The 17,420-nt window shown below is 34.5% G+C and overlaps 1 protein-coding gene across 22 annotated transcripts in view; it reads left to right on the top strand.

Annotated features, from left to right (window-relative positions):
• Positions 1 to 17,420, top strand: part of TTN (titin) — a 268,315-nt gene that overhangs the window by 104,335 nt on the left and 146,560 nt on the right. For all 22 annotated transcript variants that reach the window (XM_063115514.1, XM_063115619.1, XM_063115522.1 and 19 more), the window contains exons 107-130: positions 169 to 252; positions 1,907 to 1,981; positions 2,943 to 2,993; positions 3,892 to 4,296; positions 4,760 to 4,810; positions 5,208 to 5,285; positions 5,452 to 5,529; positions 6,125 to 6,211; positions 6,436 to 6,516; positions 7,563 to 7,646; positions 8,042 to 8,125; positions 10,112 to 10,195; positions 10,415 to 10,495; positions 10,635 to 10,715; positions 10,889 to 10,972; positions 11,228 to 11,329; positions 11,775 to 11,885; positions 13,943 to 14,023; positions 14,211 to 14,288; positions 14,521 to 14,604; positions 14,764 to 14,847; positions 15,453 to 15,536; positions 16,239 to 16,319; positions 16,611 to 16,826. In XM_063115514.1, the coding sequence (XP_062971584.1) occupies positions 169 to 252; positions 1,907 to 1,981; positions 2,943 to 2,993; positions 3,892 to 4,296; positions 4,760 to 4,810; positions 5,208 to 5,285; positions 5,452 to 5,529; positions 6,125 to 6,211; positions 6,436 to 6,516; positions 7,563 to 7,646; positions 8,042 to 8,125; positions 10,112 to 10,195; positions 10,415 to 10,495; positions 10,635 to 10,715; positions 10,889 to 10,972; positions 11,228 to 11,329; positions 11,775 to 11,885; positions 13,943 to 14,023; positions 14,211 to 14,288; positions 14,521 to 14,604; positions 14,764 to 14,847; positions 15,453 to 15,536; positions 16,239 to 16,319; positions 16,611 to 16,826 (2,409 nt within the window). The remainder of the gene's footprint in view (positions 1 to 168; positions 253 to 1,906; positions 1,982 to 2,942; positions 2,994 to 3,891; positions 4,297 to 4,759; positions 4,811 to 5,207; positions 5,286 to 5,451; positions 5,530 to 6,124; positions 6,212 to 6,435; positions 6,517 to 7,562; positions 7,647 to 8,041; positions 8,126 to 10,111; positions 10,196 to 10,414; positions 10,496 to 10,634; positions 10,716 to 10,888; positions 10,973 to 11,227; positions 11,330 to 11,774; positions 11,886 to 13,942; positions 14,024 to 14,210; positions 14,289 to 14,520; positions 14,605 to 14,763; positions 14,848 to 15,452; positions 15,537 to 16,238; positions 16,320 to 16,610; positions 16,827 to 17,420) is intronic.

The raw sequence follows: 17,420 nt of genomic DNA, 5'->3' as shown, positions 1-17,420 counted from the left end.
AAGAGTAGTTACAATTACAACTATATGCTACTTTTATTTGTACTGATTGATGAATACGTACTATAATACCTTTGAAGTACTGGAAGAAATGCATGAAACTTTTCACTATACTTCACACAAAATAGTAAACTAAAACATGTTACTAATGATGGAATTTATTTTCTTCAGAAATCCCTCCTGTGGTTGCTCCTCCTATCCCACTTTTGCTACCATCACCTGAAGAAAAGAAACCACCAGCAAAACGTATTGAAGGTATGTCATCTACCGAAATGTCAAAGTATAGAATTTCACTGTGGCCGATCCAGAAAATGTTGCTCAATAATACGTGTTGGCCCTCTACTGGTCAAGACGATGAACTGCCTTTCAAAATGTAAATTATTTCCTCAGTGAGGAGTCTTCAAAAATGTCTTGGAAAGATTCGTATTATCTTTTAATTTTATTTTCCACAGACTTTTTGCAATAACCTCATAAGTATTAAGTAACTAAATCTGTAAGATGTTCTTAAAACTCTGAAAATCGTAAGACAAAACAAATACTATGCTTAGTGTTAAAATATTTTATTTTAATGGAATCCCTTAAACGTTAAAGGAAAATTAATTTTATGTTTCATATTTTCCTAACTACTACATGTAGCAAAAAAATAATGGAACCAGTTTCTAGTGAAGCTTATGGAAATAAACCATACTAGTTCATAGTCAAATTGCAAACTCTATATTTTTTCTCATTTACAATGTTAACTACTCTTAAAAAATCACCATTTTGTTACAAAAAAATACAATTTAGAACATTTTGGACTTTTTTTCTTTCTTTTTGGAACCTAAGGCATGAGTTTACCAAAAAGAAGGTCTTCAATGTGCCAGAGATTGACCCTCTCAAATATTTCAACAGAGAAATTGTACTATTTGTGCCCAAAGCTGCTCAACTAAACACATGGCCTGAGACTTCCTAGAGTTATGGGGAGCTTAGAATTGCTGTCAGATTCTTTAAACATGGGCAGAAAGAATTCTGCAGGTCAAAGTCATGTTTTTCCATAGCCAAGCCAATACTACTGGTATAGTTTTAAGGGTTTGACATGTGAGTCTCCTAATACCGACTACAATAGGTATCAAATGCTTGGGCTATTTTTCAGCTAGCCTCCGAGGAAATTCAGTAATAAAAACTTTCAGTTTTGTAACTAATACAATCTTGGTAACAAAAAGAAACATTTTTATAACTTATATGAACATAGTTAAATATATTTCATCTACCTGTGATAGCTGGGAGGAACAAAAATCAAAAATCATAAATTGGATTTGCATTTCTATTTATCAGGGATAATAATTTATCTTAATGAATGATTTGCTCTCTGAATGCTAGTATCAACATGGCTAAGTCTGAGAAACTTAGCTCAGTATGAAACTGGAGAAGTTAAATCATATTTTTAAAATCAAAAGAGCGTTATCTAGTCATGATACTGGAGACTTCAATCAAGTATGATTAGGGACAGTGATCAAGGTATAACAGCAGCAACATTGGAAGAAAACTCCTACAGTATATCATAGATAAGACTTTAATTTTACTAATCTACTTCTTCCTGACAAATTTAGTGTTCATATCTAAGAGAAGCAAAGATAAAAACGTGTCCCTTTTCTATTATGATATCAGCTAGATTCACTTTCCATGTTCTGGAAACTAACTCCTTAGCAGGCGTAAAATCAGTGAAGACGTGAGATCACAATATATAGTCTATCTCCCTCCAAAGCAATGTTTTTTGCATTCTAGTCCAAGATCTTTCTGAAACAGTTGTCTTTCAATAACGTGCACAGTCTCTTGTTACCGTCAACATGTGAAAAAAGTAAAATATTTCAGTAAACCTCCTAGTTTCCTGAAAACTTTTAGTTACTTACATCTGACATTTATTTTTTAGTGACCAAAAAGGCTGTGAAGAAGGATACCAAAAAAATTGTTGCAAAGCCCAAAGAAGAGGCACCAGCACCTAAAGGTATTATCATTAATTAACGAAGAGTCAGTCTTCGTGCTTTTCTCTTGGCTAAAAATTTTAAATCCTAAACAGCGTAGGGTGGGGGAAGGGTAAGAGCTCAAAGTCACAGACGGTACCTCTCTCTTCACCTACTCTCATCCTCTTTTACTCAGTCCTCACTCTCTCTTTCTCAACTTTCTTTTTTCTCCCTTTCCTCTCTCCTGTCCTTCTGTGTCTGTGTCTGCCCATGGCGCCCCATGGCAACACCAGGGAATGCTGTTATCTCTGGATGGTGACTTAAAGAAGTCCTTTCCTTCTAGTCCAACAGCTGGTCTTGACCAAGTCACACCAATAGGAAGTCAAGGGTCGGTGCTAATTTCAAAAGGCTGCTCCAACCCAACTCAGGATCCTTCCTGGTTTACCTGATCTAAATGTCAATATTTGCAGAAAAAAAATCCTTTTTGAAGATGATCAGTTCAAGTCACTGTGATTTTTAATATGTCCTGGAAGGCTGTATTAAGATTAGAGTACGGACCAAGATTAGAGTACAGCAACCTCCTAAAGAAAGGAGAATCCAGGAGCACAAGACACCATTCATCACTCACACTTTTCTAGCCATTTGTTAAATGTTATGGAATAAGAAGAAGCTCAAAAAAGCATGGATTTTCATAAACTTTATATTTAATAGCAGAAAAAATTCAAACGTGTTATTTTTTAGCATGGGACATATTAATATTGTCTTCATGTTTCATGTTAATTTAAATTATTTTAAATCGACCTAAACTAGAATCAAACTTTTTGACTTTTTGTTAATATGACATAGCATTTCTAATGAGCTAGATTTCAAAATTATAAAAGCATTATACAAATTAGAAAAGATCGTAGAAATGACTAACAATAATGCACAGAATTAATAAACATTAAACAATGCATAATCCTAAAACAATGCATAAAGCTAAACATTCATTCTATGTTTTTAAAGTCCTAGAGATTGCCAAGCCCCCACCTCCTACTGCCTTAATTCCAGCAAAAGGTAAGTAAGAAATTATTAAATATTTTTATTCTATGTATTCTCGAGATTTGCATTTCTGCTATTTATTCTTATTTTTAAATATTAGGCTTCCAGCTTATTGTAAAGTTACAGAGTTTCCTCTGTTAAATTCAAATTAGCATTAGAAGTGATTGTTATTTCATATTGCTCCTATCCCAGGAAAGGAAACCCAGGCAGATGTTCATGCTGCCTTTGTGCAATGACCACAGGGAAAGAAGAAGTGAAGAGAGGCCATCTGAATAGAAACAGAGAGGCCATCCTTATTTTTTTAATCGTAGTTATTACAATGTTAAGGATCATATAAATGATGATAGTCTTAAAGATCTTTTAAAATCTGTTCCATAAAAGGAACTAATTGATTTGGTTGCATAGTTTTAAATGTTGTCTTTATACAACTGACTAAAATGTTATATTCCATGGTCAAAAATATAGGTTTAAAATTAGAAATGTGTTCGAAAGAATAACTGGAACTTTTAAAAAAGGTTAACTGCAGAAACATTAAATATAAATTCCATAAAATTATCAAATATTAAAATATTACATGGGAAGAAACTAGGGGTTCTGCCAACTGGAACTGTCATAGAACAATGGAAGTTGCGTCCATTTGATAATATTTATTGAATTCATTTTTTTTCACACTGGAAAAATCCTCATATCAAGAGCAGAGTGCATCTTCATACTCTATCGTGTTCCACAGCCAAAAATGTAAATGGAATCAATACAAAAAAAAAAAAATCACAAATTATCAATATAGGACTGAGATCTGAGATACTGACATTGTTTGACTACATAAATTTCCATTGAGTGAAACAGTTAAATAGATTTAATTAATATGCTAACATTTTCTTTCTATTTTCCTTCCTTCCTTTCTTCCCTCCAGCTCCTGAAATTATTGATGTGTCCTCTAAGGCTGAAGAAGTAAAAATAACAACCATAACCAGAAAGAAGGAGGTTCAGAAAGAGAAAGAAGCCGTGTACGAGAGAAAGCAAGCAGTCTACGAGGAGAGGCAAGTGTACATAGAATCTTTGGAAGAACCTTATGATGAGCTGGAAGTGGAACCATACACGGAGCCGTTTGAAGAACCTTATTATGAAGAGCCAGAGGAAGAGTACGAAGAGACCAGGGTAGAAGCTAAAAGGGAAGTTCACGAGGAGTGGGAAGAAGATTTTGAAGAAGGTCAAGAATACTATGAGAGAGAGGAAGGTTATGACGAAGGGGAGGAGGAGTGGGAGGAGGCGTACAAAGAAAGAGAAGTGATCCACGTTCAAAAGGAGATCTACGAAGGTCTGTATACACGGGGTGACATTCCCCCCTCTTTTCCTCATTTTTGTTCAGTTCATTATATTTTCAGTGTTGTAAATCTGATTTGCAATTCATATGAAATAGATGAAATGATAATTTAGATTTTTTTGATTAGAAACTTTTACAAACTTAGTCTTTAAAAGAGTCATTTTCTTCCAACTTACTTTGACATTATAAACTGAATCATTTAGTCCCATTACTAAGACTAAATTCCAAGTGCTGTTTTCTAATGCAGAAGTTCAAGTTTTACTTTCACTGCCTTGTTGCATGTCTGCTTGATCTGTTTCAAAACCCAGCACTAGGAATGATGTCAGCAATATCGATCCCAAATACAATCCCTCACACAACTATATACTATCCTTAACTTACCTCATTTGCAGTTAATACAACCTGTTAGAGCTTGTCTACCTAAGCATTTCTTCTTATACCTGTGTTTTTATTAAAGAGAGAAAAATTCCAGCAAAAGTGCCTGAAAAGAAAGCACCTCCTCCTAAAGGTATGTCATTAGAATTATTTAAACAGATCAGAGCATCAACATCATTATCATGGCTTGTTTGGCAAAGCTGCATAAATCACCAGTTCAATCCAATAGGCACAACTTCTTCTCTAAGCTTTGTTGTATCAATGAATTTTTTTCTTAAGAATTTACATCTAATTCATTTAATGAAAAAAAATGATTGTTATAGTAAATTTAAAATACATATCACCAAAATATGTCAAGCAGAGAAACTTGTGCTTAAAGTTTAGAGCACCAAACTTGTCTCTCTCTAAAAAAAATTATTCATAACGTATGCATATTTATGTGTACATATGTATGCATAGAGAGAGAGAGAGAGAGAGAGAATTTTAATAGAAAGTCTAAAAGTACTGCAATTTCTTTAAAATGCTTGCAGTTGTAAAGAAGCCAGTAGTTGAAAAAATTGAAAAGACTGCTCGAAGAATGGAGGAAGAAAAAGTTCAAGTCACTAAAGGTATTATCATTTAAAGCATTTCTAGTACAGTATACACAAGTAGTGTGTTTACTAATATATACTCATGTGTTAGTTACTTATATAATCCTCTAAACTAAAATATTTTTAAATTTTGTGCGAAGCAATATTCTTCACAATACAAATATATTTGTACATATTTTTAAAGTACCCGAAGTTTCAAAGAAGATTGTTCCACAAAAACCTTCCCGGACTCCAGTACAGGAAGAAGTTATTGAAGTGAAAGGTATACATCTTTGTCTTTCAGCTACAAGTTTTAAAATTTTTATTTATGCATATGGATATGTATACATATATTACTAAATAGTTCACAAATCACCACCCAAAAAAGCACTTTTTTATATAATACACATTTTATGTTGAGTTGTACATACATAAAATTTAAGTAAATAATAACATTCTCTATTTTGTTTTTAGTTTTGCTTTAAAATTACATATTTTTTAATTTAAGGAAGCTTTTGTGTTTAATGAGTAGTCTTCTAACTTTACTATCCAATGCATTCCATAGCATATAATATTCCCCATCCTCTCATTTATGTGAATAGACTCTAATGGATTTGAAAAAGCACCGCATTGTGTGTGAAGAAGTTGTGTCTATTTGATTCTCATTGAATAATGTTTGATAAAGGCTGCATGAGTTGTTTGTCCCTATAGATCAAAACATGATTTGTTTTCTTGTCAATACTGAATTTGTTCTCAAGCTATCATCTTAACCCACTCATTCTGTGTCTAAAGACATAAGTATAGTGTATGATCTATGTGTTCAATCTGATGTCTTGCCCTAGAAAAAGAAATATTAATGTGAAATACTTTCTTTAAAGTACCAGCTGTGCATACAAAGAAGATGGTTATTTCAGAAGAAAAGACGTTCTTTGCTTCTCACACAGAGGAAGAGGTGTCAGTCACAGGTATAAGGCAAATTGGAATTTGGGAACTCAAATGGAAGGGTTTTAGATGGAATTTTTTCCCTCTTCTTACTGAATTTGTGATTACACAGGCATTTCTGCCTCCTTATAATTCTTCATCCTTTTCATTTCATATTTGTCTCTGTTTTAATTTATTTTGGTATTCTTGTAAATTATAACCATCCATAACATGGCATCTCAATGATTAAAATGTCCATTTTTTAAAGTCCCCGAGGTACAAAAGAAAACTATCACTGAAGAGAAAATTCATGTTGCTGTTTCCAAAAAGATCGAGCCACCACCTAAAGGTATTAGTAATTCATTCTAGTTTGAAATCTTTTAAGAGTTGGTTTAAATTCTATGGTAAACATCTGACTGTTAATACCAAATAATAGATTTAGTCGCACGGTCAGCAGACCTATAGCCACTATGGACGAAAGACGTTGTGGAGTAATAGGAAGACCCTGAGGAAGGCGCAGGAGAGAGAAATGAAAGTTATGGCAGGCTCTCTCCCCTGCCACAGGGAGCTCACATTCTAGTGACCAGCTATTTGCAAATACAATATCCTGGAGCCAGTGCATACCAGCTCACCAGTGCATGTGGTTTAATTTTCGGGAATTTTGCCAGCCAGTGGATTGACACAACCATTGTTAAAAATTAAATTATGTAAGCTTACACTTAAATAAATTATATTTTTTAAAATGTTAATAAATACACAAAACTCGTTGCTTCCTATTTTACTGCATTTTACTGTTATCTATGTTTCTGAGGTCGCTTCCATATGTTGTACCTGTGCAGTGGAAATACTATATAATGTGCTACTGTGCATCTCTTCCAAGTCCGCAACAATGATATCACATGGGTAGCCAGGGTGGGAGTATTTACACCACCATGGAAATCAGAAGTTGGCAACCACTATCAATCAAGGCTCCGGCACCCCAGCCCCCACAGCCAAATTGTTAAACATTTAAGATACAAACAATATTTAATACAATCTAATGAAATTGATCTCATACAACTGCCTTGTACAAGAAAAGTTGCTAGAAAATTATCTTCACAGTTACTGATATTTGAGAAAAGGTGGTCTCAGGAACAGGCAGGCACTGACAGCTGTGAGGAAGGGGAGCGCTTTCCTGTTCCTGAGAAAGTAGAGGCTCCTGGAGTTGAAGGTGACAGAAATTACATTTTCTAATTAGTCATTTGGCCATCTCCATTTACCCTTGTTTCTAATGCATAGTTTTCTTGCATTCAATTGGTGTGAAAGAGGAATGTCTACTTTTTATTTTAATTCTGTCTTGCAACGTATGCCTTGTCAAAATGCACAATTGCTCAAAACGGCACATTTCTTTTAAAGTCCCTGAGCCACCTAAGAAACCAGTTCCAGAAGAAGTGATCCCTGTTCCTGTCCCTAAAAAGGTGGAACCCCCAGCAGTCAAAGGTAGAATAATATTTTCGAAAAAATAATTCTTTGCATCTGTCTTCTTGTATCTTTTTCTATGAGATCTATGTATCAAAGAAATAAGCATCTGTAAACCATTTGTAATGTATTTAATTCTGTGTGTGTGGATTTCATTAATTTGTGGCAATGTGTTATACATGTATCAGTAACACTTTCAGATTCCAGTCCATGCCAACTGGGTCTTTGCTTCATGTAATGTATGTAATGTCTATGTGGTATTGACGTATGTAGCCTTTATTTCTATCACAAGTAGAGCATATTACCTTACTTGCTAATTCTTACACTCTTACTGAGAATTTGTGCTTTAACGTAATCTTAAATGTCTCAGAAGGAGACTAGAATATTCAACTGTTTCAACAATGATATTTTTAAAGTGCCTGAGGTTCCCAAGAAACCTGTGCCAGAGGAGAAAAAGCCAGTTCCTGTACCTAAGAAGGAACCTGCCGCTCCACCAAAAGGTACGCCAGAGCTGAGGATGGGAAGACCCCTTGCCCCAAATGCCAGCCCTTTGCTTTATGCTGTCTTTGTATGTACTATGCTGTCTTTCCATTTTGTCTCTTTTCCACGCTTCCTGTGTTTTTAATGTTTGTCAGCTTCGGGGCTGTACTCTTGACATAAATTATTCATGATACTGAATCTTCCTAAGGCACCACCAAAAAGCGTTATTAAAAGAAGTAAGGATACCAAACTGCCATCTTAAATTTTTAATATCTTTCCGAGAAAGAAATATTTGTGGAACTCTTCTTCTACGGACATGTTTCTAGAAAAAACTCTTTCGCCCGTCCTCTACTTTTTGTTAATAAAAACACCATAGTGAGTTGTGAAGAGATGGAGGCAGGCCGTGACACCTGGAGTGTTTGGCAGAACCGAGTGCTGACTAGACGAAGATGTCCACAGTACCGCTCATAACTGCCACTCTTTTAAAAGTTGGTAATGGCAAGTCTTCAACAATGAGGAACATATAGATTTTTGACATTTACTTTTACCATGTTTGTTGAGACATTTATTGAACTTCAGTGTTTGCCATAAATGTTGCAATTACCAAATTAGTTAGAGTGTCTTTCACATAGGTATGTTTGAATTCACGTGTGCTGCTGTGTTTTATTGTTAACCCCTTGCTTTGTTTATTTGGGGAGGGGGGAGGTTGGTGATAAGAGACACTACGTTATTGAGGCAATGAAGCCACAACCGCACACGTCTGGTCAGTTATAGAGAGGTGCAGCACGGATTCGACATCGTCCAGTTGAGGAGAAACAAGACTATGAAATCATACATTTTGAACAGTGTTGCCTTTTACCTGATTTCCCAGTGTTTCAATCTGCCTCCTCTCTTTTGGCTTTTGACTCTTTCCGAATTCTGGAGGTTTTTTTGTTTTTAATCAAATGCTTAAAAAATGAGTTTTGATTATCTAATCATTACATACAAAAGTCATATTAGTAAAACTGATACTAATACCAAAGGTACTTGATCATCCCTGAAGGAAATACAGAGGTATCTCTCATTTATCCATAAAAACAAATACACATAGTAAAATGTATTTATCAATAAACACTGCATGAATATATAACATAGTATATACATATATAAATGTGTATTTATATAATTACACCAAGATATTACAAACACAAGTGTAGAGGTTCAGCATTTCACAAAAGCTGCCAATATGTTATTTAAAATGGGAACAATTATTGACAATAATTCAGGCTGTTAAAATTCATCTTCCAATTAAAAAGTCAACATCATCAATGCTTAGGATAGATTAAACCCACTGTAAACCTTTTCTAGGTCAGAGACACTGCTGAAAATTATGGAGCCTCTTAGAGAAAAGCACATATGCACATACCCACAAAATTTTGCACAAAGAACTCACCAAAGCTATTGACATATGGGTATCAGATTGAGAGACCTACTCTAGAATAAGTGTTTCCTGAGGTTTGAATATATTACAGGCACACCAGAAAAAAAAAATCAGAAGAAAAATGGGGCGGGGGGGAAGGAGGTTATATAGATACAACTATTCTAAGACTTCTTTGTCTAAAATAGTCTTAGACAAATTAAACCCATTACCACTGTGTTCTCCATTTCTTAATACAAAGCTGAGAGAGGTTTTTCTACGTACTATATCTACACTCTATATTGTTTGGGCAATCACTGACTGTTTTTAGCAAAGCATATCAATACATAAATAAATATAGGATGAATTCTGTATACATCCTTCTGTTACATACTTCATTTTTAATTGTCTAAATGCTTCTAAAACATTATTTGTGACATTTATTATATTGTGATCTTTATAACATTTATAATTTAATTTTCCACATTATTTTGCTGATGCATAATCTATAACACCACTGACAAACTATATAAATATTTATGAACATGCCTATATCCATTCATAAAAGTGATATATGTCTGAAGTAACATTTTGTTTTAAAAACTTTAAGTCCCAGAGGTGTCAAGGAAACCTGTTCCTGAAGAAAAGATTCCTGTTCCTGTTGCAAAGAAAAAGGAAGCGCCTCCAGCTAAAGGTACAGTGACTTGCTTAGTACAGAAGCCCTATTTTCATGTCCTGAGTGCAAACATTTTGTGTTTGTCTGTTAATTGGATTAGTTTAATTCAAAATGAATGTTTTATGATGAGTGAGAATTCAACAAAAGTGTCTGTCCACGTGTCTACTTTCTTACAAGATAACTGTACATTAACTACTTTAAAAAATATAAAGACAATTCTAAAAATGTCTTTTCAAGTTCCTGAAGTACAGAAGAGAGTTATCACAGAAGAAGAAATAACCATTGTTACTCAAAGAGAGGAATCTCCACCGCCAGCAGGTACTAAATCCCATTTCCGTGAAATAACCTGTCTCCCCAAGCTTCTTTAATTGCATGTCTTCTTTAATGGTCCTGCCAGTTTATGTTGCTCATTTATTTTTGCCCTTTTGAGAATTTTAAAATTATACTATCCTTTAAGTGCCAGAAATACCAAAGAAGAAAGTTCCCGAAGTAAAAAGACCTGTTCCTCAAAGAGAGGAAGAAGCTCCACCACCAAAAGGTATTGTCTCTCCATCTTTTCAAGAACCATCTTTATATATAATATTATGTTCCAAGCCAAACAATAATTTTGTTAGTTTTGTGATACGAGTGCACTGTGGGTGTATATCTGTGTTTTGTGTTGGGCTTCAATGAGATAAATGGAAGTTCTAAAAGTACATAATATTTCTAAAGTGCTAGCTCTGCCTAAGAAACGTGTTCCAGAGGAGAAAGTTCCAGTGCCAGTTCCTGTCACTAAGAAAGCTCCTCCTCCCCGAGGTAGGATTTGTCCCAATCCTCTGACAAAAATCTTTTAGCCTGTGAATTCTTGCTGTTTCTGTCTGGTCTCTTCCCGTCCTGACCCTCTGTCTTGCTTCTGGTAGAACTTCTGTGTGTATTTACTCTTGATATGCAACTTGTTTTCTCGTGTTACTAACCAAAGTGTTGTGCTGTGCAAATCTTCCCCAATCTCTAAGGAGAGAGATTTGTCAAAAATTCTCAATTTTAAAACTTCAACCTTAATGCTTTTTCAAGCTGAAGTTTCTAAGAAAACTGTCGTAGAAGAAAAAAGATTTGTTGCTGGAGAAAAGCTATCCGTCACAGTTCCTCAAAGAGTGGAAGTCATGCGGCATGAAGGTATATAATCAGAAGTGAGAGGCACAATGAGTTTGTGTGTGTCTCCTCGAAGCCTTTTCTTCTTTCCAGTTCTGAATGCTTCCCATAGAACTTGTCCTTATCAGTCATTTCCCCTTATATTGGTATGACAGAATATAGCCTTCTGGGACTGAGTCTTTTGTGTCTACATTGGTCTTGAGTCATTCTAAGAAAGTGAATGGGGTGCTGAAAATGTAAAAACTTTGAAAGTGGCCACACGTGGACATAATTCGAATATCCTTCTCAGTCTTGGGCTGTCCTGTCCCTTCATCTGGAATCAGCTCCCCACTTCTCATTGTGAAGTACTGTGAAGCTATGCTCTAAGCAGATAGAAGAACCATTATCCATCTGGAGTGAACACATGGCTGTTACCAGTACTTCAGCAGGCCGAATTTTAATTAAACCTTATCTTTTAAAATATCTGCAGAGGAGGAATGGAGTTATTCAGAAGAAGAGGAACAAGTGTCCATTTCAGTTTACAGAGAAGAGGAAAGAGAGGAAGAGGAGGAGGAGGAAGTGGAGATCACAGAATATGAAGGTAAACAGTGCAAAAAAAGCTGGAGATGACCTGGAGTCTTGATGAAATGTTTTTTTTCACAGATTGTTTATCAGACTAATAAAAAAAGTGACATAAATTCAGTAAACATCTACTGACCTCATTAGATGTATCTCTTACTCAAAACATAAGATTTGGGAGCATTACACAAAACCAAACATCCAAGATACTTCTTGTCCTTTCCTTCTTCCATGGCTATATGGAAATGGATTCATACTTACATGTAATGAATGGGGGCAGGTATCTCCATATACATATATCCTTTCATTAGAGAGGTCTTGGCTTCAGCATAGTGGCCTAGCATAAACTTCACCTTGGCAGTCTAATTTCTAAACAGTATTTCTCAAACATTTTTTAAACCATAATCCACAGACAGTAATATATTTTATATTATAACTCCACACACATGTATGTGAGTGCACACACACATACACACATATCTGAAACAAAGTTTATTAAACAATATTTACCCTTACAATGTGATATACTTCAATCTATTCTATTCTATTCTACTCTATACTATTCTGTTCTATTTTACTCCACTCTATCCTATTCTTTCCTATTCACTTAAAAAATGCAAGTCACATCCCATTAAATTGATTGCACAAATCACTGATGTTTCCTGACTCACAGTTGAAAAATGAACAAGAAAATATATTACTTCATTCCACTCCAGAAGTCAAGGCCCTATTTCTGAGTCTGAAACACTGAACACATAGGGCTTTTTGTATTTCACATATGGAGAAAACAATTACGTATCTCTGGTCAGACTGACTTTGTTGTTCAGATGTTCCCGTTACCTATAATACTAGTTCTTTATCATTTCTTAAGGATCGAACCAACGAACTTTATTTAGACTAGACTTAATTTCAATGAATTAAGACACCACTAGGTTTCCTGCCCAAATCCAGAATTCTAGTTAAAGCAATATGTCCAAAAAAACTTTCCTAGGACGTTTCTTATGTAACTCTGCTTTAAAGGGAAATCAGTGTTTCTTAACAAATTAACTCTTCCCAATGAGAAGATAAATATATTGTAGTACATTTAGATGCCCTCAGTAGATCTCTGGCTAATGGTGGTTCCCCTAGCCCTCTGTCTTCATTTGGAAGAAAAGTCTATGTGAAACCCAAAATGTGCACTCTTAATAGAATGTCTTGGAATGGAGCAATATGGGACGTGACTCTTAAGAGGAAGCTTACTGGTTCAGTTGTGGAAGAGGCCATGGTGCTGGGCATAAGTCAGGAGTCTGGTGAATTTGAAGAGGGCCGCATTCCTTCTAGAAATGTTTAGAAAACCAGACTTAACATATGCATAAGGAAAGTCTCATTGTATGGGTCTGATTGACAGTATATGTTATCAAGTGCCTTCAGTACTTCGGACTAAAGTTCTAAGAGAGTTAAAAGGAGAGACACTCTATGATATTCTTATGTTTTCATTGGTCCCAAAAGTTTTAGGGAAAAGATGGGTGGCCCGTTAGGTTTGCTTTCAGTGTAAAGTGCAGATGTCTTTTTAGTTAGCCCTTTCCATTCTACAATTAACTTTACAAATATAGGCTCAAAAATCATGTGAAGTCTCTTCTCTCTTCTACCATACCTGCCCTACAAAACTGGAAAAAAAAATTTAAATATCTTGTAATTCACTTTTAAATACTCAAATATATGTTTCTGCCCTGCTACCTTCATATTTAGAGTGTTCTGTTATTTTTGAAACTTATTTTCAAATTCATGTGTTCTTGTTCATTTAGCCCCTAGAATTGGTTTTTTCGTCTTGTACTGGTCCTGGTCTTCCTGTGAATATAAGCATTATTGTCTTTATGATACACTTGAAAATTAAATAAATAAAACATCTTTCTCATATTCTTTATTAAGGCATATGCTTTGATTAAAATGTTCTTTGAGTATTTTAAATGGGAACAATCAGATATTTGGCAAGTGTTAAACTTTTGTTATTTTTATTATTCCTTGAAGTGATAAATTATAACTAAAATTAAACACGAAAAACACTACAATTTATCCTCTTTAAAATTGATGTTTTTCAAGTGATGGAAGAGCCTGAGGAATATGTTGTAGAAGAAAAGCTGCACATTATTTCTAAGAGAGTGGAAGCTGAACCAGCCGAAGGTATAACCGACTCTTAAATTAGTTTTATCCCTACGTTGTCTTGTCCCTTCTTTGTGCCCTCTTGTAGCTAACTTATCATCTGTACCGAAAATGCTGATAAATATCATGTCTAATAAAAAGGTTCCTTGCATTTTTATTGAAAAGAAATCTGGACATTTCTACAAGTGTATTTTATGATCTTTTCAAGTGCCTGAGAAGCATGAGAAGAAAATTATACCAAAACCAAAAGTTCCTGCTAAAATAGAGGAGCCTCCACCAGCTAAAGGTACAATTTCTTTCAAAGAAATGTGATACCATTTATCTTAACAGATAAAATAATGCCTGTAGTTTGCATAACTGTTTAAGTTTCTGTCAGCATGTGTGTATGAACATTTTTGCTGAGTTAGTCATTAATGTTTGAGTATATGTGTGATCTTTTCAAAAAGTGAGTTCTAAGCTCCAAAACTATATCACTTATGTAGCACAAACTAATATTCTTAAACTTAATCTTTCGAAAGTTCCTGAAGCACCTAAGAAAACAGTGCTAGAAAAGAAAGTTCCTGCTGCGGTTCCTAAAAAAGAAAAGGTGACACCAGCTAAAGGTATGCTGGATTGTACTTTATTCTTGAATAATATCTGTCTTTTTTATCTTAAATTGATACATTCTTCAAATTTTTATAATATTAACAAGAAAATAAGTGTGCCTATGTTTAGTGTATTTCATATTGTATGTTTGACCGTGTTACTTCATATCTTTTAAGTTCCAGAAGAGCCAAAGAAACCAGTTCCAGAAAAAAGGGTTCCTCCAAAAGTGGTTAAGATAGAAGAACCTCCCCCAACCAAAGGTAAATAAAATCCCCCAGCACAAAAACTAGAAACCCACATCTTGTCTTTCTCTTACTGCTGTCCTTTGGGTCATACTTTTTATATATAGGTAATTGGTTTATGTTGGTGGCAATGGTGTATTATTGCCTTGTCTTTGGGTGGACTGTGTCCCTTATTGTGATGACTATTTGTGTGTGCCTTGTTAATTCTGTTCTAAAAGCACAGTACTTTCTGGCTATATTTTAAAAAGCCCACGTTAAGTAATATGAATCCCTAATCCTAAAACTATCTTTTAAGTTATTGAGAGGTACATGCATATTACCCAGGAAGACAAACTTTTTACTACTGTAACTAAAAAAGAGAAGCCTCCAAGTGCAAGAAGTACATCTGCCCTTTCAATATACACAATATTGTACTTGCCCTATTCTCTTTACCAAAGATACAGGTTATGGCTGTTGCTTTTTGTTGTCGTATGGCTGTTTCTTTTTGTTGTCGTTATAGTTCGTGTTTTATGCTTGAAATAATGAAAATGCCAAATCTCTTATGTTTGGGTTACTACTGTATACTGCCTTTTTGTGGTTTGAATGAGGGAAACAATTCTTTAAAGTGAAACCTGTCTTTAAAGTGCCAGAGGAACCTAAGAGAGCTGTCCCAGAAGAAAAAGTTCCAAAACTCAAACCTAAAAGAGAGGAGGAGCCACCAGCCAAAGGTACATTGACTCTCTTAAAAGATCAAAATAATTAACTGGTTATTAAAACTAACCTAGTGAAATTGAGGTCGTTAAAGAAGATAATTAAAATACATATTATAAAGTAAGTAATATAAGAATGCCATTTCATATCACTTCAAAACTAAACATTTCTGATACCAGAAATTATTTTTTTAATCCCCCCAAACAGTGTAGATAGCTTTCCTTAAACTGTATCTGCCTTCTAACATGTCTATTTATCCATATACTAAACTCATCTGTCTTAATATTATTTTATGTGTCAATCCTTAATGAAATTTTTGATTTTTTAAATCCTGAATTTCTACATTGTGCCAGCAGAGCTTAGAATTAAGGAGAAGAAACAATTTATGTAACACAAGTTTCTGTCTAATGTTTGTCCTTCGTTTGATAGTCATTGTTTATGCTGTCTAATTGTCTTATTTAACTTTTATAAATACTAATTGATCTTCCTAAAGTTATTCAATATCTTTGAAGCCTTAAGTAGCTTAGGAAAAAGAATTCATATGTATATGAGACCGTGTTTATTTCCACATCTATTGCTTTTTTCTTGCCATTTAAATGAAAAGTTTAAACTGGCACTCTTTTGGTTGTCTTTGCCCTTGGATTGTTTGTACAAAATTTCTCTTAACACATACATTTTCAGACTCTTGCAATTCACTTTTAATAATTGCTCTTTTAAAGTGATTGAATTGAGGAAAAGAGCTATTAAAGAAGAAAAAGTAGCCATTGAAGTTCCAAAAAGAGAACCTCCTCCCACCAAAGGTATATTGCACTTTGATTAAATAATATGAAGCATGAAACTATATGACTCTTTGCCTGCTAGTTGCCAACTTGACTGTTATACTTTATTGGCCTATTATTGACTAAAGGCAGGGAACTAACACTTGACATTAGAATTAGTACACTGTGATACCTCTACCAGCAAAGGATGGACAGGGTCTCCTGTAACCAGTGCATGAGACCATCACAAAGGAATGAAATCAAAGCACATTGTCATTATCATCCCTAAATGGGCTTCAAGTAAAATGCTGCCTGTTGTCAATATTATTCTAGAAATAACTGTAATGGAAGAGAAAAAATGGTCTTACACCCGTGAAGAAGAAACTGTTGCAGTACAACAGGAAGAGGAATATGAGGAATATGAAGAATATGATTATAAAGAATTTGAGGAGTATGAACCAACAGAAGAATATGACCAATACGAAGAATATGAAGAACGTGAGTTCGAACATTATGAAGAGTATAAAGAGCAGGAAGACTATATCACAGGTATGAGCAAAACTGCCTACCTGAAGCCACATTAAATACATGCAAGTTTCATGAGAATGGGGGGAAAATGTGTGTGCCCAGAGAAACTGGGAAAGAGCTTTGTTTCATTTGGCAAATTGAGAATTTTTTTCTTGGATAATTTCTAAGAAAAAAATCTCTGTAAATCTTAAGGTTATTGTTAAACTTTGGTTCTGGGAATAATCTGTTCCCCCTCTCATTTTTACTCATGCACAAAATAGCAAATGCCCCTAAGTTTCTTTCTCTAAAAGGTTAGGAGTTTATCTTCAGGTGCCCATGATCATTCTAGTACATGATCAAACATTTTTGAACATCTCTTATTCTGAAGCTTATTATTATCAAGCATGATCAGCTATTGAGAAAACATATTACCCTGAGGGTTTCCATCATCAAAACTTGACAATGACTGGTTGATAAGTAAAGACAGACAAGAAGGCTAACATAAGCAGTTGTGTTTTACCTAGTGAAGATCAAATGGGCAGGCATATAGTTTGGTTCCAACGAATTTGTTTATTTTACTCAAAGAATAAATTCCTGTTGGAATTTTTAAATGATTCATTCTTATTTCATTTATTC

The sequence above is a fragment of the Cynocephalus volans genome, chromosome 1 (assembly GCF_027409185.1).
Source record: "Cynocephalus volans isolate mCynVol1 chromosome 1, mCynVol1.pri, whole genome shotgun sequence".
NCBI lineage: Eukaryota > Metazoa > Chordata > Mammalia > Dermoptera > Cynocephalidae > Cynocephalus > Cynocephalus volans.
The sequence above is the reverse complement of the archived record's forward strand: the minus strand, read 5'-3'. Positions and strand labels throughout refer to the sequence as shown.